At 39.4% G+C, this 25602-nt stretch overlaps 2 protein-coding genes across 9 annotated transcripts in view; both read right to left on the bottom strand.

Annotated features, from left to right (window-relative positions):
- Positions 1-1852: 1852 nt before the first annotated feature.
- LOC121912808 lies at positions 1853-5342 on the bottom strand. Its single transcript, XM_042435255.1, has 3 exons — positions 5280-5342; positions 3427-3588; positions 1853-3348 (listed from the first exon to the last, which is right to left on the bottom strand). Exons 2-3 carry the CDS (start codon positions 3555-3557, stop codon positions 2799-2801), a joined length of 681 nt encoding a protein of 226 aa, XP_042291189.1. The 5' UTR covers positions 3558-3588; positions 5280-5342; the 3' UTR covers positions 1853-2798.
- A 4475-nt stretch (positions 5343-9817) lies between these two features.
- The window catches only part of trps1 (trichorhinophalangeal syndrome I), a 139437-nt gene continuing 123652 nt past the window's right edge, over positions 9818-25602 (bottom strand). For all 8 annotated transcript variants that reach the window (XM_042435247.1, XM_042435248.1, XM_042435249.1 and 5 more), the window contains 2 exons: positions 20941-21063; positions 9818-16791 (listed from right to left, as the gene is read on the bottom strand). In XM_042435247.1, coding sequence (XP_042291181.1) covers positions 15181-16791; positions 20941-21063 — 1734 coding nt within the window. In that variant the 3' untranslated portion in view covers positions 9818-15180. The remainder of the gene's footprint in view (positions 16792-20940; positions 21064-25602) is intronic.

Raw genomic sequence — 25602 nt, forward strand, 5'->3', positions numbered from 1 at the left:
GTTTCTCCTGTAGGTTAATTGTCCTTGCAATGTTCAACAGCACACGGAGATAACAACCAAGCTCTAAACGCTACCTGGCAAATTAATGACCTGTCAATCACGCACCAAACGTGACGCACAAGGAAGAGCAATTCCAGATGTTTTATCTGTGACAAAACAACTGGAAACTGTTTCCAGCGGTTTCCAAACAAGTGTATGACTGCAGAACTAAATAAAAGTAAAGATAAATCAGATAAAGTTAAACACAAGCAATTAACAGTTAGCTATTGATTACATTTCCAGGAGCTACAATACGTTTAAAGTGAATGAGATGTCCTTTAGTTAGTCCAAGGCATTCCCTCGAAATAATTTCAATGGCAAGACCACAAATACTATTAACACTTCTGTAAATACAAATTGACAGTTTTTAATTTTCTGTGCCTTTAAGCACCATCGATCAATTGATTTATCAGGCATCCACGCATCTTGCTTTCTGCTTAATGTGTATGTCCTGATGTTCTGTTTAGCATTAACATTGACTCAAAGCGTAGATACATCTGCACCTTATGAATGCATACATTTTATATACAGTAAATATTTTTGCCTTGAACTTTTGTCTTTGCCATTGCTCAAGCTGCTAAATTTAATTTAGAAGAGATTCTTCACTATGTGATTGTAATGATATTTTTTTATCACAGTCCTAGGGATTCATTTACGTTGTCAAGAGGAAAGATGGGGAAAGAAGATAAACATAAAAGAAGATTAAAATGGAGGAGGAGAGGCCGAGAGGTGCAGGCCTTATGCTGTAGGCTATAGTGTATTGGCATAATGCAGCATATGTGTACACTATATAGCATATAGTGTAAATCAGGACCCGGCAGCTAGAGTTTTAATTTTTCTGTTTCAGTTATTCCCAGATATTGCAGGTTACATTTATAGGTGAACCTGGAGGGAGGTACAAGGCCTCAAAATTTCTATGGGCAAGACTATATCAATATATGCATATGTTAAGTAACAGTAATCAAATTTGCCCCTACCCTATACCGCTCTATACTACTGCATGCATTAAATTACAGTAAGTAGGTCCCTATAAATAGATCCTACAGATCCCAAGAGGTAAATGCAGTCAAACATTGCACATATTAAGTTTTACAATATTTGAGAATGTATCTTTTTGAGAATGCAGGCCTTTAAGGCCTTAAGCATTTATTTTATAGTAATCTACCCATTTAATGTAAGTATTTTTGAGGTACATTTATGATTGTTACTATACAGAGTGTTTTACTTTTCTAGCTCCATGTATGATATTGGAGACTGTCATAGAGTAAATTGATGCTTGGTATTTATGCCTTCCTATTGCATGTGAGAAATGTTTGTTGAAGTGGTTACAACCTGTTGGCATACTCAACCTGTGAGGAGATGTCACAGGTACACAGCTTCATCTTGAGAGGTCAGGAGCAAAAAAACACTGATCTAAGATACGATCTTTTCATTCAATTGACCTGCATCAAATAATACCTTAGTGAAGCTTATAATATGTTTTTTGAGACTGTGTCAGAAAAAGCCTGAAAAAGTTCAAAGGTCTATTGTGTCTGTTTCCACTATGGTAATTTTTGATACCTCAGTTAAAGTCCTTCTCAGTAAATCACTGCAGCAATGGTGGCGGCAGTGGAGGAGATGCTACTTTTCAGGGAACTGATACCCAGTGGATTTTAAACAAGATACAGAAAAGTTTCTACAGGTAGGTTTTCAGTTAAGCTTTTGTTTCAATAAAATACTGCTGGTGTGCAGGGCTAGAGCATTGCCTAGAGCTGGCTGACCCCTTCACACCATTGTTAATAAGCACCACTCCTATGTAAGTTTCTCCAAACAATGTTGCCCCAGAAGGGATTATATTAATGAAAATCTTTAGTCTTTAATCTTTAGTTATCAATAAGTAGATTCTCAGTATCCTAGAGGAACTTAGTATCTCCAAGCTTCACATTCCTCATTTACCAAGCTTGAATATATTTAAAGTCACTGCTGTATTAGTAGTTGTTGATGTCAAGTGTCAGTAGCCTACAGCAAAGTTAAGATGTATACATACTATTAGAATCATCATCAAGGAAATTAGTGAATCATGAAGTGAAAAAGTGAAATTGCCCTTGGCTGTTATTTTTAAAGCAGCTAATTTTTCTGTCAGAGCAGTTAGACTGTAAAAACTTTGGGCAGATCAGAGACTCAAACACAGAGAAAATAAATGAAATATTTAAAAAATAGGCCGTCAAAAATCTTTACTGGAAAGCCAGGCAGTCATACACAGGTAATCAGTCTAAATCAAACTAGCAAATCCAGGCAAAAATCCAAAAACCTTGGATATGTGGAAGGTGGGGTGCAGTCTCATAGTCCCAGGGAGCTGTAGCTGGACCGCCACAGGGTTAAGAACTTTGGAGATGGGAAAAGGGCCAATAAACCTGGGTGCCAGCTTGCGGGATTCCATGCGGAGGGGAAGGTCCTGAGTGGACATCCAGACCTTCTGTCCCACATGGTAGTGAGGAGCTGGAGTGTGATGCTTGTTGGCTGCCCTCTTATAGCAGCCAGACATTTGGAGTAGCTGTGGCTGAAACAGGAAGGGAGTTATGAGCATACGCGATCCAAGTCAATTAACGACTCTAGAGGGTTAGGTTCTGAGATACCAGACAATGGAACCCTGTCTCCAGTTCCTGGTTATAATGCTCCGTTTGCCCATTTGACTGAGGATGGAAGCCAGAAGAGAGGCTAGCTGTGGTGCCAATCAGTCTGCAGAACTCCTTCCAAAAATGAGAAGCAAATTGGGAGCCTCAGTAGGAAACCACATCCTGGGGTAGGCCATGTAAATGAAAAACATGAGAAAGCATAACCTCTGCTGCCTCTGTGGCAGAGGGGACTTTAGGCAGGGGAACAAAATGCACCATCTTAGAAAAATGTTCATTGATGGTAAGAATTACTGTGTTACCCTTGGAAAGGGGCAATCCGGTGACAAAGTCAAGGGAGATGTGGGACCACGGTCGCTGAAAGGATGGAGCACCCCGGGAGGAGGCTGACGGGAGGTCTTGATCTGGCACAAACTGGACAGGCAGTGATGAACTACCCAGTGTCCCCTTCCAGAGAGGGCTACCAAAAATGCTGTCAGGATAGGTTGACGCGCTCCCAGGTGACAACTCAGATTGGTGGAGTGCCCCCAATGCAGGACCCACAAACCAAGATTGGTCGGAACAAAAAGGCAGTTCAGAGGGCAGCCATCTCGGACCTGCACCCTCAATCACACAGGTCAGAGGCAGGATGGTAGTGGGGGCCACAGGGGTGTTGTCAGGCTCAAACTGGTGAGAGAGGGCATCCAGCTCGATGTTTCTAGAGCCAGGGAGATAAGACAAGGTGAAGTTAAATTGGTTAAAGAACAATGCTCATCTGGCTTGTTGGGAGTTTAACCTCTTGGCAGTTCTGATGTATTCTAGGTTCTTGTGATCGGTCCATATTAGGAACGGCTGCTCAGCCCCCTCCAGCCAGTGCCTCCAGTCCTCCAACACCAGCTTAATGGCTTGCAACTCCAGGTTGCCCATGTCATAGTTCCTCTCAGCCAGAGACAACTTCCTGGAAAAGAAAGCACATGGGTGAACTCTGTTGTCTTTAGGGGAGTAATGAGAGAGGACTGCTCCCACCCCCACATCCGAAGCATCAACCTCGACAATGAACTGGAGCTTGGGGTCTGGCAAGGTGAGGATGAGTGTGGAAGTGAACCGATTTTTTTTTTTACAGGCACTTGGTACTTAGGGAAGTGAAGGCATGTAGAGGGGCAGCCACAGAGCTGTAGTCCCTGATAAACGTATTGATGTATTGGTTCATAGTCTCCATCACTGGGGCTGACAGCAAGTAAAGGAGGCCTCTTAGGAACGACAATACATGTGAGTACTACAAAATGAAACAGGAAACACAACAATGATTAACAGGATATTACATAGAAGTCTGATAAGCAAGAATAGAAGATTAAATCACCCAGTGAGTTGGTCATTACAGCATTTTGTGGGCTCTCACAGCACTGTGGAATAAACACATACTCTGAAGAAAGGTTTGTTTATCCTGTCTTGAAGCCACAGTGTGACACGCAAATAGAAGGAAACTTTTGTCATAATTTTCTTGTTTGGTTTTGGTTGTAATTGACAAGAAACATTATTATGTGTAGCCCTAAATATAAATCCAACCATGAAAACCACAATGTTAATATTCAAATCATGGTTAAATGTCAAAAGTTTCATTGAGGCCAAAAACTAAATTAACCAGCGTGTCACTTTTTCTTATTAAAATGAAACCAGGCAATGCCCAAGACATCATTTATAAACACAACATTTTCATCTTAAAGTAACTTACTATTAAACTGATAAAAATGACTATCAGCTATATAAAGATGCTAATTCATGTTTCATCTATAATTTGTAAGTGCCTCAGAAGATAGTCCTTCATTTCTGTATTTCATGCTGCCCTTTAGTTGTATTAGGCTACTTTCTTTATTAATGATGTTAATGAAGCAGCATTTTTTTATTATGAAATGTTTTCAGGCACCTTAATGTTTCTTTAACTTATACCCCTGCCTCGGCACCAATTAACTGCTGTCTTTGCATATGTTAAAATGTGGCTGCTCATAATTATGATGATACAACATTTTTGTTGGTGCTTTGTGTATGTAAGCTTAGAATGTAAATGTTAATAAATCTGTACTTTTTTCCTATTTCCCCTATTTTTTCTCTTCTTATTTTTGCTAAAATAAAAATAAAAAACTTTCATCCATGCTGACTTCTTCAACTTTGAGACCCCAAAATGAACCGATTCTTCCTTGTAGATCAATGCTGTATGACCAAAGACGTGCATTCAAGAATCTATGAATCTGTGTTTATTGTGCTGTTTTGGCCAATCACTTCAACTTTGAGGATGAATACAGAATGTAATGGCGCGATACATCATTCTCCCAAATTTGATCAAATTCCAATCGTCGGGGAGACATTGCACAATGAGCAGACAATGATTGGACAGACAGAGACTGTAGTAGACAATAAAGCACAAAGGCACAGAAGCGCCAACACTGTGTGAGTGTTATATCAGAGCTATGTGTGCACTGAGCACAATAGATAATGTGCAGACTATGACTAACAGCAAGGTGCTTCCTTTCAAACTCTTTGAGGAAAATATAGTTTTTCTCATCACAGCCCAAACACCCAACTCACACAAAAAATAATATAACCGTAAAATAAAAATAATAAAAAATGAAGTAGTTTTTACCGTGTACTTACGGGCTGGAAAATATTTGGCTCAGATTAGTTGTGAGTCTCCCTCCTGCTTAATTCTGTTTCTGCTGATAGTTGAAGAGAAAGAAGTGTTATTAATGTTTAATGCACGCACACACACACACACGCACACACATATCCAGCGTGCACTCTGCTTTTCTCTCATACAAAACACATAACACAGATAAACACCCGCATGCACATCAAGAACCCTATTAAAGTTTAATATACAGTGCAGAATCATAAGTAAAAACTGTACAGTCTGAAAATATTATCAGACTAAAAAAGGATAAAGGAGTCCAACAAGGATTTAAACAACCAGTAAAGACAGACTGAAAAAACTGACCAGTTATAGAACAGAAAAGGTTTTTTATTGCTAGTTGTTCTGACTGCTTGTCCTGATGTCCTCTCATGTAGAGAATGGAGAGAATTAAAATGCATTTTGTTTGGGGGGGGTTACAATGGAGGAGTGGTGGGGTTGCAGGTGAGGAAACTGAACAAAAGCTTATCAGAGTTTTCTACAGAAATAGAAATAGTCTTTGGAGGACACATACACACACACACATACACACACACACACAGGCACATACCATTATCAGTGTTATTGTGAGGAGATATTATTAAGGGAATTATTATTAAAGCACTCAAGAGCCCTAATGTGAAGGACAGAGCAAGGAAAAGCTGTGTTTTTATGACGTAGTGTGTGTGTGGGTGAATGTGTGTGCATTTGAATGTGTGTAGATACATATGTATTTCCCCATTAGTCTACTTTTGTAGCAGAGTACTGTGAATTTGCATACTTTATGTGTGCATACATGCACTACCATTTGCATACGTGTGTGTGAGAGCGCTGACATCTGTGTGCGTGTGTGTGTGTTGTTCTGATAAAGCCTCTGTTCGTGTCTGATATCAAAGAAAATGGAGGACACCTTTCTGTCTTTTCCTCACTGATGTCATGTTCTGCAGAGAAGAGGTGGCACATTATCAAAGCAGTCAATATCTACGCAGCTTCATATTTGATTAAAAATACCGCCGGTGGTGCGTTTAAGTCCTTCTTCAGCACGAGGACAGCAGGACAGCAAGTCACTTATGTAAATGACAATCAAGTCAATGACGTAATTCAACGCAGGTGTACAGCACAACAACCCCCATCAGCAATGATACTTAAGTAACATATGAAGCTGCAGATGTAACGATAATAAGTGAGTGCCTCAAAAACAATGTTAGGCCAAAAACACAAATGAAAATAAACAAATACTGACATAAACAGCAAAGATAACAAAGTTGAATTACCTCAAATTAAAAGCCAGATTAAAAAGATATTGACTACTTTGATGATGTGCCACCTTTATCTACTGTAATAACTAATTTAAATTTCTATTCAGTGATTTTTTTAAGTATATTGTAATGTGTATTTCCTTGTGTTTCAATATTACAGTATTATTTTAATAATGATAATATATTTCCCATTTAAAACTTCTCTGTATGGGAATGTAACCCCCTCCCATCGCCATAACTTTGTAATATCGGGTCTCTCTGGCCGTGCCAATGAAAAATATTTGAGTTTGAAGGAAGGACTAAAATAGAGGAAATCGAAAAAGAGGAGAAGAAAGACAGGAGGTGCAGATATTATAGCAACTAGAGTCGTAAAGAGGAAATAAAAGGAAAGAAGATTACACATCAAATCCCTCTGCAGTGGACCTCACTGTGAACCTGATGATACACTGCCGACATACCGAGGCGATGCGGAGCTGTAATTATACTTTCAGCAGGGACTGGGATTGGTTAGAGGCAGAGATCCTGCTCATATTACAGCACCTCATTTTGTTATAAATGATTGATTTAATGAATCTCACCTCCTTCTCAATTCAAAGTGCACAGAAAGTAGTATCTATCTGTCTATCTATCTATCTATCTATCTATCTATCTATCTATCTATCTATCTGTCTATTTGTCTGCCTGTCTATCTGAGGCCTTTCTACAGCATCTCAAAATGAATATGGAATCAGCTCACAGATTCTCAGACCCCACAGCAGTCAATGTTGGAAACATTCAATATGCAATATGCCTAGAAGCTAGATCATATCTCTCTCTCTCTCTCTCTCTCGCTCTCTTCATCTCTTTCTTTCTCCCTTATCCTATTGTCTATCTCCACGTTTCTCTCTCTCTCTCTTCCTCATTTCTCCTTTGTGCACGCTTGTAGACTATCAAGCCTCGCAGTTGTCAACATGAGCCAAATTCATAATTCAAAGTGCACAGAAAGTAGTATCTATCTGTCTATCTATCTGTCTATCTAGCTATAACAGGTAACATCTCAATCAACACTCATGAAGACATGACAACAGCAATGCTACATCATACGTAAGCACCTGCACGCTAACACACACACACACACACACACACACCCTTACTCTGTTGTTCTATCACGCATAGAGACACCGAGTCAAACCTTCTGTCAACGGTGTAGGTAACTCATACATAAAGATGAATTACAATAAACAGAAATGATGTTTGCGAGATGTTTAAACAGAAAGACAGGCAGGCTGACAGACAGACAGACAGGCAGGCAGGCAGGCAGGGGCAGACAGCGCATACAGAGAAGACATGCAAGCGTGACGCAGAAAAATAGAAATATTCTGTGTGTGTGTGTGTGTGTGTGTGTGTGTGTGTGTGTGTGTGTGGGCATATATCTGCCATAAGATGTGTTTGCCCCTTTTTAATATACAGACTATGCTAACAGGAGATGTACACATTGCTTTTACATTCCTCTAATTTATTTTATTTTCAATTAATTCGATGGTTTCTTCTCTTTTGCCTTGATCGGGTTCATAATTATGTGCAGCTGCATGTGTCTGTGTGTGTTGACCTCTCCAGTAGACACCAGGGTATTTAGTATTCCAGTCTGACACTGACTTTATGTGGCCAATCATCACACACACTTGTACACTCACAACACAGACACACGCACACACAAATTTAAATGATGCCCCGCTGCCACTTAATTTCACTAGAGGCTCTAAAACAGAGTTACACTAATCAGCTCTAATCAATGCTCATATTATAAACACAAAGATAAACTGATAATGCTAAACATAATATAGAGCAAAGATTAGAAGCCTTTGTCTTCTGACTGATAGCGCCGCTGCACTGATTAAGTTTGTCAAAGTTCCTGACCCAAAGGAGGGTTGTAAGAAAATTAAAATAGGCTCTCAAATTATTTCTGTGTGGTGTGTGTGTTAGTGAGAAATGAGCCTCTGATTATCCTGCCAATCCTATCTTAGGTCTTTTATGAAATAGCAGTTCAGTGAATGAGCTGTTGTTACTCGAACAAGAAAAGTCATATTACATTTAATATCCAAATAATTTTGTTCTAATATTGCTATTGCAGCCCTCGCAGTAAGGCTAAATATCTTAAGTTTGTCTTGAGGGTAGCGCTGGAGGAAAGGTGATGGGGTCAATAAAATCAAAAGGATTCATCTGTTTCAAAGCATAGATGTGCTCAGAAATCTTTCATGGAAATCTTCCTCTTGCCTTTTGTGCAAAATTGACATTTTTGACCTGGCAGCAGCTCAAGAGGATGCTCAGTAAATTTCAGCATTTTGATATGTCTTGTTTAGAAATGGAATCGGCTTGATGATGGCCTTAAAGGAAAGGTCAGGTACAGTGAAGTTCATGGGGATGTAGCCGAGATTTTGCAAATCAACAGTTTGCAAAATAGCAGTAGCAATAGTAATAGTAGTATTTTGCAAATCATGTCTACTGTATGTGATCACATAGTTGATTATGCACTTGATATTTAGATGAATGCTCAAAGGGTCACCAAAATTATATGGAATCATCCTTTGGGAACCACAAATAGCACTGTGAAATTTCATTGCTATCTGGACCAGGGTTGAGTGGACAGACAGAACAGAGTGATTGACCGAGATTAAGCCTTGTTCAGCTCCAAAATTCTTGCATTTTTAAAAAAATATTCTTGTTTTTTTAAATGAACAAATTAATATCTGTGATATCTTGCACACAGTTTGAAACCGCTGCACTCCAACAACGTGTTACATCTTTATTCAGAGCCAGATTTCTTCCGTGAAAGTCTAAGTGACAAATAATCCTATACATTCACTTTATCAAGAGAACAAGTAAGCAAGTAAAATTGTAAAAGCAGGCAGCCAGCAGTGCAGAACAGATCCTATTATAAATACAGGCAACATTCAGATAGTACAGCAGGAGGTGGGTTTGGAGGTTTTACCTTTTTCTACTGCAAATCTTTCCTGAAAAAAAAAATCACTTGATTTGGTATAAAAGCCTTAAGTGTAAAAATTGCATCTTCTCAACCACAACCACTCTTGTGCAGTTGTGCTCCAAAAGTCTCCTGCTTGTCTGAGGATTAGACCTCTAACTCTTCCATCACATGACATGAGGGATTTACATACAGTACTGTAGAGAGGACAGAGCTTTGTTGTCTATTGTTTATGAAGGGGAAGCAAAGGTAGAGCAATTTTGTCAAGACACAAAAAAAAATGATAATGAATAAAACACCCATTGTCCATTTTCAGTATATTTGTTATTACTTTTATTAATTATTATCATCGTCATCATCATCAACATTATTCTTCAAGTTTAGCTGTGTAACAAACTTTTCTTGGTTGTCAAAATATGTTGTTGAAATATCATTTTTGCATGAAATAAAACCTAAGAACAATAACGTACAGAAAGGTAGCAGAATAAAATACAACATGAGAGAGAAAATTACCTAAAAAAAAATCCCAATTTTCTATAAAAGCCGTTCGACTGAATAGAGACAAAATTCTACTAAAATATATTGATTAAATGTACGTAGTTGATGTGTGTGTGTGCGTGTGTGTCTGACCAATAATAAACTGGCCTTTAGCTCCCTTGTCTCCCATGGTTAATACTGTACATCCCAAAATGTACACTCGATCTGTACCACCGTATGTATGTGTGATGTGTGTGTGTGTGTGTGTGTGTGTGTGTGTGTGTGTGTGTGTGTGTGTGTGTTGTTGTCCCTTCCTTGGCAATAAGAACATAATAGATGGAGTGCAAGAAACAGCATCATTTTCTATAACACATTCTGACAAAGACAAAAATTAAAACACTTGTTAAGGCCCCCCAATGTAAACGCTGATGTGAAATGCCATCATATCTAAAACAAACACTTATTATTGAAGTAAAACAAGGTCATGTCAAGTGTAACCTGCGGAACCTCATTTCTTATAAAACTACCTCTTTTTCTTCCTTAAGAGACAACTGAAATGTTCTCCTAAGAGTCTTGGACGGGATGTGAGAAAAAAAAAAAACTGTGGATTTTTTTTCCACATCAACATTAATATCTATTTATGTTTAAAATTAATCCTCACTTACTCAAGCTGTTAAATACAAAAAAAAGAAGATATTTGGACAGGAAAGGGTTTTACAGAGCACTTGCAATATGAAAAATGTGCATGAGCAAAGTTTTGTGTTCTTTTTACTTTCAACTCAGTACGTACAGTACAAGGAGAGGATGTTCTTTCTAAAGCTAAACTACTGAAACTTTCCGGCATCTGAATTTGTCTCCAGCCCACTGAGAAATCCTTGTGGTTCGTCAAGATGACAAAACAAAAAAAAAAAAAAGGCAAAACTAGTTCATCCTTTTTTTCTTTTTCACATATCTTCCTCTAAAGGTTTCCTAGAAAAGATGAAAATCTTTAACAAAGGGCTTTAAATCTATAAAAAAAAAAGATGTTGAATTCTTATCAAATGTGAGTCCTGTTGGCAAATGAATGAACCCAAATATCAGAAAATCCCAACATTGCTAAAAGTATTTGAAATTTTACTGCTGGTAACTTGTTTCAACCATCCCAAGGCCCATTCAAGTAGTTGAACTGAATCCAAATGAAGCTTAGTTTTTACGTGCAAAACCAACTGAGACTAACTTCAAAATTTTATCAACAGAAAGGAGACAGAAAGAGAAATGAGTTGAAGAGGATAGTAGTAGCTGATGGAAAGAGAAAGAATGAAGAGAAAGGGATGAACAGATACATCAACTGAACTTTTATCTGCCACTATTTGATCCCTTCCAACCTCCATCCATCTGCTCCATATATTATTCAAAAGCAGCCATCCATCCATTCATATCAGCAGGTATCCCTCCATCTTTTCCTTTGTTCTGTCTTTCAAGAGAGAATTTCTTCATTTCTCTGCTATTTTTGCTACATTTACAAATGTAAACAGTTTTTCATTATGCTAGCAGTCCCTTAAGAGATGCCCATAACTAGAAAAAAAAAATCTAATTTTACTACACATTAGCATAAAGATGTCCTAGAATAAAGACAATTCAAACCAGCTCGACAACGAATTGAATAAAATTTGTAAACGTGATTTTTGAATGGGCTTCATCAGTACTTATGTGATAGAACATTTTCAGCAAATAAAGAGGAACCTTTGGAATACACGTATTTATAAACCACGTCACTTTAACAAGTCTTCATTTGACTGGTGACTCTTGTGCCACAGAGTTAGGCCGGTTTCTGTGCATTTCCAACTTAAATATAAATATGTTGCAGCAATAGTTTGACAGGTTTCTTGACTGTGTGATTGAAAGGCATCAAAGCAAGACAGTCTCTGAAGCATTAGGAAAAACTACATACATCGAGCATTTTTAACAGAAACTGAAAAAGCTTTCACATTGCTTAAATACATCACTATCAATTATTTAAAAGTTTGGAAAATCTATGCCACCTCAATGTAGGTCTTTCTACGCAAAAGACTGTTTCAAGGTTTAAGTAAATACTAGAGGTATTAACCCACAACAAGCACTCCAACACACACTGACTGCTCTGGTGAAAAGTTCAGCTATTTCATTTTGTCGAATTTTGAACAAGTAAGGAATTTTACTTCTTTTATACTCCTTGAAGTGTTTCTGCAAGATAGAAATCTCATCTCTCTCTGGTGGTTTTAATAAAATAATAAAACTTGACCTTTTGCTAGAAGAGCTGTTCTGTGTTAAACTCTAAAAAACTGATTAGAAATTATTTATAATCAAGGCCTGCCTAGAATAATAACAGGTTAGAATGGTATTCTTCACCATGATATGGGCACTCATTATTCTGTTTTCATCTCCAAATAAACCAAATACACTGTAGAGAAAACCTTGGTATTTTGTCTTTCTGACAAAAGTTACTGAGGCATACGTCTCAACATTTCTACAAAGTAGTGTACATACATGCAAAAAAAAAAAAAAAAAAAAAAAAAAAATGAAGAAGAAGAAAGATCTATTGATTGACACAATTTCATCTTTTAAAAAAGCACAAGTGGGTCTTTCTCATGGGCTGGTAATGCAAAGTTTGAACAATCAATGACTATGATACCTAAATGCATTAAAATCAATAAAGCAGTCTGTTTCTGCCTGATATGACTCATAACTTGCATGACTTTTTGACAAAGACAGGCAAATATACCTATTAGAAAAAACTGTACAAGTTACCAGGCACTAGGAATATTTTTCATTCATGTATTTTGGATAAGCATAGAAAAATATCTTTTTTCTCATTCTTTAGCTTGTTCCTTCCTGTATTTCATTTTCTTTTCAGCCTATTATTACTTCCTTCAAAGTCCCTTGGTGAGTTTTTTTTTTGTTTTCTAGCAACTAAGGCAGCAAGGCTGGAGAAGTGATTCTCTCTTTATAAAAATAAACAAAAAGGCCTCCGTGTTGCTCCATTTTAAAGAATAGGGGTCTTTCAAGGACCTGACTACGTCACGACTCTCTCAATGATGAAAGTAAACAATAAGAAGTGTGAAATTTGGTTTAAAGAGAGACTCAGTTATGGTACGGGATTTTCCTTAAGTATATTAAAAAGACTGATTTAGAACAAAAAAAAGTGGGTAATGAATGGCAGAAAAGTGGGACGGGCTATTTGGAGTTAAAAGCAACATGATCATTTTAACTAAGTGAATTATTATAAAACACACATTACGATGGCACCTTATGCTCATTTTCAGTATGATTTAGTCCTAACATGTAAGAGTTCCCATCACTAGAAAAAGGCAACTTATTTTGCTGATTTGCTAATATGCTACATACTGTAGAGGTAACCTACCAAACTCTCTGCAACATGAGATAGGCTGAATAAAACACTGTAGGCAAGAAGCTCTGCAGACTCAATACAGAGCAAATGTTTATACAGTTAATCCAAATAATTGATCCTTTTTAATAAAATCAGGATTTATCTCCCTAAATTCCTAAGTCTCTCTATAAAACCATGTAACCTAACAACATGTAAAAGACATACAGAAATAAAAATGTTACTTACTAAGACCATGTTGACCTATTAACACATAAAGAACATGATAAAAACATATATAAGAGAACGTACAAGAACATTATGCAACATGCTAAAACCATGAGACCATTTGACATGTAAAAATGATGTGTCACATGCTATGAAACAGGTGGGTTGGTGTGCAACACGTGTGACCCCTGAGGACTGAAAAACCGAGCGCAAGCCTTCATTATGTTTACATCATTGTTAGGGGACGGACACATCCTTTGATCCTTACACACATAAACGCAATTACACAAATCCACACATACACACAACCCCCCTCTTTTGCTGTACCATTTCTGTTAGACCAATGTAACAAGTCTCCATAAGAACACAAACAACAAATAGCTCAAAAACAAAAAAAAAGAAAGAAAAAAAACTCAAATAGACTAATTTTTATAGTACCATTTCCTGCAAAAAAAAAGCATTATTTGCCTTTACAAAATAACATATTATATAGGAAAGTGTAGCAAATTGCATGTTTTGTACTATAACATCATCATCGTTATTATTATTATTAATATAAATGTTAAGCAGGTTAATAGATGGTTGTTCTATTAGGCAGGCAGCCAGGCACGTAGCTAGTATCATGGCACGGAGGAAGGTAGAAAATAATGTCACTTGGTTCGATCCAAATGGATAAAGAGAACACTTCGGTCCGGAATTACACCGGTTTTACCAGTTAAAACTGGTTTTAAGCAGTTCAAAAAGTCATGATCACATCCCAACCAAACCAGTCTCCCATTTTGGGCCACTTCTGCAGCGGTGGCGATTTTGCATTGATCCAAGAACACAGTCAGTTTCAGAAACAGGGCACGAGTGAGAGAAACCGACTGATCCTTTTGTACCAGGGTAACACCAGCTGAACCGCAACCCAGAAAATACTGGTTTCAATGTGACTAGTTTCAACCAGCCAAAATAAGTTTTGGTTTTGGATCCATTTGCACAGCAGAAAACAGTCAAAAACATGCTCTAGATCTCACCAGATCAGATCTGGTTGTACCAAGATAAAAACAGGTCTGAGTGACTCATCAGACTAGTTTGAACCAGCTCGGAGTTCAGTTTTAGCACGGTGCATAACAGATCAGCTCAGTTCAGTTCAGTTCAGTTTAAGTGTTTTGCTTCTAGCATTTTTCTTTTCTTTTCTTTTTTTTTTTTTGCTCTGCTGTATGGCGGCTGTGCAAGTGCTGAGCTCCTCAAACTCAACTTAAATGAGACCAGTCCAACTCTCAGTCTAGCTTCCAATCCTCTTGTTTGGAAAGCATGTGAAGTGGCTGTTTATTAAAGGTGATTTCAACTGCATGCCCGGACTCCGTTGTTGAATACTTGCCACAGAGCTGTCAAGTGACCATCACTCAACGCAGGATTCAGGCTATTTCTCCAAACTGTCCCTGCAGTAGTCCAGCGGGATCCTACAATGATTTTTGACCATTTGACAGCCGAGTGCTTCCAGCATAAGGATGTGTTCCATTTAGTGCCCAGGATAGGCCCATTCTGACATGAGCTAGCCTCCAGGAACGTGGAGGCTTACAGCTTATTTATCCAATAAAATGCATTCTTTAAGGTTTGTGTGAGTCAAAGGCATCTGATTAATTACTCTCCATGTTCTCATCTAACTTTTTAGACTCAGCAACGGTTGTATCCCCTGTGGTTTTTGTGATGTCGTCACCGCTTTCTGACACCATCTGGCTTCCTAATTCCTGGTTTGCTATGTCGTGAGCTTCTTCTCTTTCCTCCTTTTCATCTCCCGTGTCATTGTCAGTGGCGTCATTGCCTGTGCTTTCTTTCGCTTGGTCGTCATGACACGCTTCTATGACATCATTGCTTTCACCTGCGATCTCATTATGGTGACCCTCGTCTTTTTCCTCTGGCGTCATATTTTGACACTCGCGCTCTGGCGTCACGGTGGCGTTTTGAATTTTGCCGTCTTGCGTGTGACCCCTCTGCTGTGACGTTTTGTCTGTGTACCTGTGTAAACCCCTCTGTATGTGTGTGGTGAAGTCATATCGATCCACACACACGTGGAGGCAAAAACTGCATTGGTATGGTCCCTGGTCGCCGTGGCAACTCATGTGCAGGGCATACATGACCTCGTCGAGGAAGTAGATCCCACAGTGGATGCAACGATTGGTCAGGTCATCCTGTGTGGCCACTTCCACCATTGCGCGATTCGACGGAACACTTTTTGTCAAATTATCCTTTTCTTCCTTTCCTGTTTCCTCCTTCTGGTTCCCTCCTTCATCCGTCCTCTCCTCCTCCTCTTTCTCTCCCTTCCAGTTCTCTCTCAACCTCTCTGCTAGAGGCGACTCTTGCCTTCTCCTTTCTGCACCATTCGTTGACATGTGCGCATTTGAAGCACTTGTATCTCTTTGTCTTATTGCAAGATCTAAAGGAGCATCATTTTCTAATGATGATGAGGAGGAGGTTGGAGGATGAAGAGGAGGAGGAGGATAGTGAGGAGGAGCTGGAGGAGGTGGAAGAGGAGAGTAGGGAGAGGCGCAGTAAGGCACCGTGTAGCTTTGCTGATGATGCTGTACTGGAGTCACCATTGCACCAAGATAATGAGCGTTGTTTCCAAGGCTACCAGGGCTGCTGAGATTACTGATGCCACTGGGAACCCCAGAGGTAGCAGCCATCTTATACTTGGTCCAGAACCTGAGCCAATCCGACTCAGGGGTCAAATCTGGTGAGAGGGTTAAAGGAAGGGGTAAGGAGAAAAGGGGATACTGATACTTTTCAATGGGTGAACCAGGAGGTGAATAACTAGACGGTTTGGATGGTCGCATGTATTTTTCAATTGGGCTGCCTCTTTCTGATCCCCCTCCTCCTTTTACTCCCTCTAATTTTGACGCTATGCCTCCCTCAGCGATGCCCCCATTGCCCTCAACTACCAGTGAGGAGGGGGCATGTGAAGGCAGAAGAAGAGGAGGCATGCGTCTGTGGATCTCCAACGTTTGATTGGCTAAGAAGGCTTGTGTGGACCGGGGTGAGCGTGAGCGAGGGGAAGGCTGCTGGTTTTTGATTGATGCACAACTTCTGTCTGACTCCTCCCCGTTCATGCGCTCCTCGCTGGTGATTCGTTGCTGCTTGGGAGCTGGGTTTTCAGACGACAGCGAATCAGGGTTGAGGCGTTTTCGGGTTCGGCGTCGGATAATTTGTTCACCGTTGTTCTGCTTTATGATGTTTAGAGGTCTGGGTGTCTAGAGGACAAAGGAAACAAAGAAAAAAAACAGAAGAGAGAGGGAGAAATTTAGAATAAATGTAATGGCAATTCATTTTCCTGCTTTATTATGTTAACACCACCAATATGGATGTTATTTAAGACTGATTTTGACCTCATTTGAACTAATAATGTCAAGCACATACAGCCCAACATTATTAAACTCTGACATCAGTATAATCACCTGTGATATGCTAGTGTGACAGTAGCCTATATCCAATTTGTCAAGCTCTGCTTAGAATTGTGTTTTTTGCCCTAACCACAAGGGGGAGTTCTTACATCTGATGAAAATGGAGTTTGTCAAGTTTGCTCAAAAATTCTTTGACAACTACATCTAAAGCATATACTGTAAAGTAATCTCTCTCTCTAAAAGTACACAGTATCTCTATATAACAAGCTGTAAAGCAAACATGCAAAATCAAAAAACATTATGGCCAATTACAGAAACTGGTTTCAGGAGCTTGAGAGAAAAGTGTTGTGAAAACACACAATCTGAAGTGCCCTTCACTTATTCAATTTCCTACTGCAATTAATAAGGTCTAAGCTAAACTTGCCATAAAAATCAAAAACATTCCCAGACAAATTAGCAAAGGATTTCCTTTCCTTGTAGTAAATAAACTCTGCCATTTAAAGTTTATTTCAAGTATCTACACTTGATTGTCAAAAGCAATGACTTGCTATCCTTTGACTTCTAAAGAACCAACTCCACTGAGACCTTCTCTCTACATACAAACTGTGAATGGTCACCACACAGCAATAATTGAAAAAAAAAGTCAAATTCCACAAGTGGGAAAAGAACAGCACTTCAAATCTTCAAAAATACTTACAGTTTATTTGAATTTACATGGTCATGCAGTTTGAATTTAATGGGATTTCTGAACATTTCTCAGGAAAAGCAAGTCAACTTCTAGACTTTAGAGCCTTGTTATTGTGAACACGGGTGTGAAATCTCCTGCTGTGTCTCTATGTGTGTGCTTGTAAGTGATCTAGGGCTTTTGACGTGCACCGTGGCAGATGAAAACCAATCACCTGAGTGAAAATACAAAAAAGACGCTCCAAGACCAAGCAAGATGAGAGAGACGGTGAGAGATTATGATGGAGCAACGTGGATGCACGAAAGAGGTGTTTAAGAGGATGGAAAGCAAAAAAAAAAAAGACTACTATTGACAAAAAAAAAAAGTAATAAACCTCTCATGCTTTCAAAATGCATGCTATATCTATGCTAGGATCCTCAAGAATGATTTATTCTTGTGTTGTGTGTGTGTGTGTGTGTAATCATGTGTCTGAGTAGCCATATGTCGGCGACTGAGAATGTGTCTCTCAAGGTATGTGCATAAAAGCATGCATGGAGGGGGTAAAGACAGTGTCATTCTCAGTGTGGGGTCTATCCGTCATTCTACAGCAGCTACTGTTGCCACTAAAAGAGAGAAGTGTCATTTATAGCGTCAGTTGATGGGTGCCCTGCTGCACTTTCAACATAAAAAAATAATTAACACATTTATTTTGACAATGAATACAGTTGTAGCTCTCATATGCTTATGTGATCAATTCTCTAAAACTGTGAACAGAATGATAAAACTGTTTTAGACACGTCCTAGTGAGTTTTTTGTTTGTTTTTTTCTGGATCATTACCATAAACAAGAGTCCACCACTGAGAAGACTGACAGCCTGTTCACTGACGAAGTTATGTCAATCAAATCATTGAATGTTTCCATTACTTTGTGGTTTTCACGGTTTTGTGTGTCTGGCTAAAGAGGAACGAAGAAAAAAAAAGAGAAAGAGGGCAGGAGAGACAGACAGAAGGAGGCGAGATAAATGAAAAAGAGGAAAGAGCAATATATGGTGACAGAGGAGGAGGAGGAGGCGGTGGAGGGAGGGAGCACATGAAAAAAAAAGAGGAAAGGAAACAGGAAGAAGAGAGAGAGAGGTGGACAGGAGCTGACACAAGAGACTGAGGAAAAAAGAAAAGAAAAGAAAGTGCTTCTTGTGGAGGAATCAGTCGAGATTTCTCTTTTTCTAAAACTCCCTTTCTTTCTTTGGATCAGTCTCTCACTGTGGCTCTCACTCTCTACTTTCCTCCTCTCTCAATTCAATTCAAAGACCAATAAACTGTTGGCAAGAAGTTTGACTTGTTTTGCTCAAACCTTCCCTTCTTTGCGGTTCCTCCCTGTCTGCCTCTGTTTGTCGTCTTCCTCTCTACTGTACATAGCTAGATATTAAAGTTTTGGTCCCAGGCTGAGAGATGCCTGAACATGGTCACTTGTCTCTGGAATCCAACCAACTTTTTTAAATGTGATTTGTTGCACAAAAAAAAGGGATGTCAGTTATTTAGTTATTTAGTCATTCATTTCATTTATACATTATATTTTGCATTAGCTATTAATTGGACATGTACTTCAAAACTCAAGATGCTCATCATTTGAAGAATTTCTGTGTCTGTGCTCTTGTGTTCGTAAGATACTGAAAGCACCGACCTGACACACACACACAAACACACACACACAAACACACACACACACGTGCGCGGCAGCAGTAATGTTGTCCACCTTTATAGGGTTTGTTTGATAGAATACCTGGGCTGAGTTACTGCTGGTACACATAATTCTCCCTCTATCTCTCTATCTATCTTTTCTCTTCTCTTTGCATTTTCTCCAAATCTCTGCCTCCCGCCATCTCTCACTCTTTATATACACACCCTCCCCCTTCATTACCTCTGTCCTCTCTCTTTATCTTAATCTTTTTCCTCTTTCTTTGCCTTCCTCCCTTTCCTCTCCCTTTGTTTGTCTTTCTCCCTCCCTTCATGCCTACCTTTTTCTCCCTCTTTATTCATAACTCTCCCTTCCTCTCTCTCACTCTCAAGTGTTTTACTAGCTGCTATCCTCTCTAATAATGTGTGTAGAGCGTATAAAACTTTTATTATGGGATATAAAATATGGTTGTCGTGAAGATTGCCAAGAGTGGAGGGAGCTGGAACGTGATTGGAGCAGCAGATGAGATTGAACGGGTTGAACCAAGGACATCTGCAGGGGCAGGAAGGAGTAAACTGCTACAACTTGTCATCCTCTAAAAGGTCTTTAAAGCTCCATTCCATAATTGCAGCACAGTGCCCTGGGTTGTAACATGGTCAACCCACTGATGCATTTATTAACACTGTGATTTATTACTCTGAAACATTTTCGTTCACTTTGAAGTTTTACAAGCTGAGCTTGATATGTGAGCATGAAGCTGGCATATATATGTTTGTGCTCTGACTGTAATATTTGTAAATCCTTGAGTCAAACAGGTATATTGAAGTGTGAAATTTAAACTCCTTAAGAACATATCTGAGGTGAGTAAGCTCAATATTCTGAAGTCAACTAAATTCCAGGCTGAGTCTTTATCTCATCTGTAATTCATGCCGTCTAATTAAATTTGGGATTTCCACAGACTTTCCCCAGGCTTAGATGGTAAATTTGATTCATTCCGTCATATTTCTCACTCCATGGAACTGGCTCACTGTGACTGCTGAAATGGTCTGTAACTCCCAGCACCCACCAAATCAAATATACTTTTCCCACATTACTTTTTCACAGCGGGATTCACGGAATATATACAAGAATTTTACTGCAGTATGCACCATTTAATTTGCATCGTATGCTAATCGGCCAGACATGAGGAATGATAATTAGTGGTCAAAACCACCCAGTGGGTGTACTAAAGCGCAGCATCGAGTCCATAAAACAGTCTAAAGTACTGGGTCTCTGATCCAGCCTTTATGAGTGACTGTATCTAGGTCTCCTATGAGTGGATAGGAGCCTAGCAACACAAATGTACTTTTTATATGATGATACACATATGAGTTTCAGCTCAGTCATAGGTATTCCTTTCACTTTCCTTTCGGTCTCTCTACATTTAAAGTTCTTTTGAAATTTAAAACTCCCCTCTCGTCTCTCTCTCTCTTCAGAAACGAAAATAAAATGATAAAAAGGGATCACAAATATGCAGAAACTGAAACTTACTGTGCCATGTCTGTTGGAACTATTTATATTTGTCTCTACAGTTTGTCTAGTGTAGTTTTTAATGCAATGCACAGATGGCGTAGTAATAGCATCTGTTTGCATGCACCTGTACATTTCTGCATACTACTTACCGAATGTAGTTTTTGGTATAAACCACACGCGTTGCAGACGTAGCCTCCATTAGCGTTTTTCCTCCACAAAGATGTCTTGGTGGTCAGACAGTTCGCACAAAAGACACCACTTCCTCGGCGCCGCTGTACAGAAAAAAAAAGAGAATTGACAACATTAGAGAGTGAAAGTAAAAAGACAGTGAGAGAGAATAGAGGGGGGGGGAAGAAAAGATCATGTTGATTTAAGTTTTGATACCTTCTTAATTTTCTCACTGCTCAAGAACAATGACTCAGTAGTAAGGTTAGAAAAGAGAAAGAGAAAAAACAGATTGGCCTGCTGGCAGAGAGATGATGTACTCTCATTTATCATGCCTAATGGAAAATACTATTGAGAACATTGTTCTCCTCTATGCTGATTTTCTCTGTATAGAACAAGGTTAATAAAAACACCAAAATATACTTCAGTGAAAAGAAAATGATGTAGTTGAGGTGAATATGTGGTGTGTGTTTGAAATATGCAAGTGTGTGTCTCCGAGAGACAACTTGGGTTCTTGTAAGAGAGATGTGAGGTACTGCAGTAATTTTGACAAGCACTACTTGACAGATGTGGGAAGAGATGAGTTATGCTTTCACCTTGTAGCATAAAGTGTTTTAGTGTTTATCTGAACTGCAGCAGGATACACACACACACACACACACACACACACACCTCTGCAGTTCATGGAGCAGTGGTGCATAGAAAAGTAGTGTATGCAAGGAAGGGTGGGGGGGGTGGGTGAAAAGGCCAATTGTCGTGGCAACGTGCTCCATCACAGTAATGAGCCAATCACAACGTTTCTCCATCCCATTAAGTCTCTGGCCCCATTCACCACCTTTATGACCCTGAGAGGACAGCATACCTCATCTTTCTCCTCCATGACTCTGTCTGTTTCTCTCTCTCTATCCGCCTGTCCATCCAACAAGTTCTCTCTGTCTGTCTCACTTCATTTTCTCCTCTCCTCTTAGTCTTTCCAATCCTTTCTCTTATCCTCTTATGTTCTAAATGTCAGTTCTTTATTACTTAAATGAGTTTACTGATATAAATATGAAAAAAACTTTGTCATCACAGACCCTATGCCTATAGGTATGACCATTGACTGAATATAAATATGGATGTCATGACAGCTCTCTAAAAGTGAAGCCAAAACATCTCGATCACCCTGTGGTGGCTGGCTGCAGTAAAGGTCATAAGTCCCGCCCCCTCCATGTTATCTTGTTATCGGATGGGACATGAGTCAAACTAAAAAGTCAAAGTACACGTCAAATAAATGTTTCCCAAAGACGTTTTCTGTCATTTAGGTAGTTCTTATCGTGCTAATATTTGTCTAAGTGATCATTTCTCCGATGAGTTTGTTTTCGATGAGTCATTTGATGATATAAAAAGGGGTTGTGACGTCATGACTGACAGCTGTGACAGCTGCTCTCAAACCTCCGTCAGGTGGCATGATGGCTGAGGGGGCGTGTCCTGCGGGCCGTTCTCCCGCCACCCCACTCCACAGCGCAATGAAGTCGGGCTCCAAATGACGTCACACAAGCAAGATGGCAGTTCCCAGAAGCGAGATATTTTGGCTTCACTTCTGCATAGCAGTAGGAAGTAACAACGCGTCATCCATATTTATATACAGTCAATGGGTATGACTCACTAAAATCCACCTTCTGCGTGTGTCTGCCATCTTCCCCTCTCTCTTGTTTTCTGTCTGTTATCCCAATCTGTTTCTTGCTCCCCCTCCATCACGGACTCTACGTCCACCGGGACCTTTTCCTTTCAGCGTTGGCTTCTTGTTGTTTTATGTTCATGACAGTGCTGAGAGCTTAGCATACTTTTTGAGGGCTCAGAGCACCCAGTACTACAAGTTAAAAACATGTCAACTTTTCACAAAAGAGCTGCACTTCAATCAGGCTTTCTGTAGTCTCAGAGCTACACATGAAGCCACTACCAGCACTTCCACCGAGCATCTGTTTTGCACTGCCAGCTAAAAGCAAGAAGAGCCCAGTGGGCACAGCACTGTTCATTTATTTTTGCAATCTAATGTACTGTGAGGATCACAGAGCAATTAACCACTTTACTGTATATTTCTCTGGGAAAACACACCACAGACAGACATGCACATATATGGCATGAGCGATGCAGTGCAGATCCTTTTGAGGAATAACAGCTGTCCATTTGCTGTACTTATGTAAAAACGCATTAGTATTGCTACTGTTTAAGAACTGTTGGAGCATTCATCCAATTTTTAAACATGAGACCAAAAGTTATATTGAACATTTAAGGCAAGAAACCTATGCAAGTGTATTTGCAAAGTTTAGTCCCTTTAAAAGAGAAAAAAGTGATTAAATATAAATTATATGACCATCAAAAAGGCTACAGATCAGACCTGATTAAACATCGGTACTTGCCAGTGTTTAAAGATTAGACATCAAATTCTATTGCAGATGAAAAGAGATTTATTAGCTCTTTTGTTTTCTTGTAGTTTCAAGCTCATAAACAGGCATTTACGATGGCATTCTTCATACTGTCTCATGATCAATCTGAGTTTTACATCTTTTAAAGATTTAATACAAAGGATCACCAAAGACGTGTTTATTTATACTGGAAAAACTTGTCTCTCAGTCTCAATTTGCGGATAATAAAACATCCTGTTTAAAATAATGTTGTATGTAATAAACACCAGAGCTAATATTAGACTCTTTATGGTACATATGTTTTTGTCCATCTGACACCAGACAGCAGAACACTTACATGACCGAATCCTCTCAGTGGCACACTGAGCCAGAGTTTGTGTGTGTCTGTGTGTGTATGTGTGTGCGCCTGCCTATGTGTGTGTATGTTACACACACCATACGGTCACCACATGTAGAGAGACTGAGCCAGGTGATTGATTGATGTGTGCTTCCTGTGTGTGTGTGTGTGTGTGTGTGTGTGTGTGTGTGTGTGTGTGTGTGTGTGTGTGTGTGTGCATGTGTGTGTGTGTCTAGTCTTGCAAGCCAAACAGTGCGTCTGTCATCAGAATTCAGTTTCCCTCCGAGCGCCCAAATCACTCACATATGGCCCCACAGCTGCCCCTCATCGCAACACGCACACAGTCACACACACACACACACACACTCACACACACGCACACACACACACACACCTGAAAATATTTGCTTCTACTGCCTAATGAAGGCAAGCTAGATTTGGAAGAGAGGCCGCAATCCAAGAAGTGTGTGTGTGTGCGTGCGTGCATGTGTGAAGTTCAAGTGTCAATTACACAGGAAAGTACAGAAATAGCCCCCATCCCCTTCCAAAAAGCACATGCGTACACACACACACACACACACACACACACACACACACACACACACACACACACACACATCAAATTTGGCTCATGATCTCTAACTTCCTTTTCAATCATCAGCTGGTTGGCTTAACATTTGTGCACATGTGCAAACTTAAATACATGCACACACACAACCATACACAGTTCTACAGTATGTCGTACACACTTTAACACAGATTTCAGTGAGAGTACATCTCTGTCTTGGTAGCGTTGTAACTCTCTATGTGTGCTGGGTGTACTGGAGTGTATCTAAAGAATGTGTGTGTATCAGTGCATGGTTTTTTTTTGATTGATTACTTATACCTGGCCTCTCCCACTCTCCTCAGTCTGCAGAGGAGGGCTGCTGGTAATTAGCGCTCAGGGTCTTAATGACATCTATTTATCTGCGGCCTATGATACCATTCAATTAGCACCACCAACAACGCCCTCTGACACACACACACACACATACAGCGCAAACATGCAGAGGCACAGAAACACACACAGAAATATGTTCATTAGTCAGGAAATTACACTCTTTATCAACTTCCTGCTAATCAAGCCAAAAAGCCCAGCCAAAGTTGATGTTTAGATATAAAGTTAAGTTTCATCAGTACGACATACAGGATATTTGAGTGACTAGTGTAAACAAAGTAAAGCTTTTCTGTGAAGCTGATACGGCAGGTGTTCATCTCGAATCTTATAAATAACACACACTCATTATTCTCAAGTACTAGATAACACGAAAGACATCGGATCATTTAATCTCCTGAAAAGATCAGAAGAGACAACGAATGTACATCATACATCATATATAACAGTGACAAGTTGCCAATAGTCTCAGTTTTTATCAGTCTCATAATGCCCATTAAAAAGCCGGCAGAAATTATGAGTACAATCTACTCAGTGGCAGGCTGCATATAAAACAACATTTATTGGTTTAATAACTTTCACAATCAGTTTGGTCAGTCTCTCTGCACTAATGCATAAACTGCTCTAACAGAGAGCCTTTTTTCCCTTGGGGCGGTGGATTTTTCATGCAAGACTGCATAAAAAGAGGCTACACGACCTGACTGTTGTTTGTTTGGGAAAATATGCACTTTAAAAATGGGCTACATTTTATATTACATGTATTCCTCCCCATCGCGTTTGCGGACATCTCCAATACTCCAATTTTCATTTTGTTTTTTAGACTTTTATGGGTTTGCACTGCCACGCTGGCTTTTCATTAAATGGGTTAAAGTGATTGCTATCCTTTAAATTCAAACAGAAGTTATGGGCTGTTTCATTGTGAATTTTTTGTGACTGTACACATAAAATGCACTAATGAATTATAACTTCA

Source organism: Thunnus maccoyii, chromosome 15, assembly GCF_910596095.1.
Source record: "Thunnus maccoyii chromosome 15, fThuMac1.1, whole genome shotgun sequence".
In the NCBI taxonomy this organism is placed as follows: Eukaryota; Metazoa; Chordata; class Actinopteri; order Scombriformes; family Scombridae; genus Thunnus; species Thunnus maccoyii.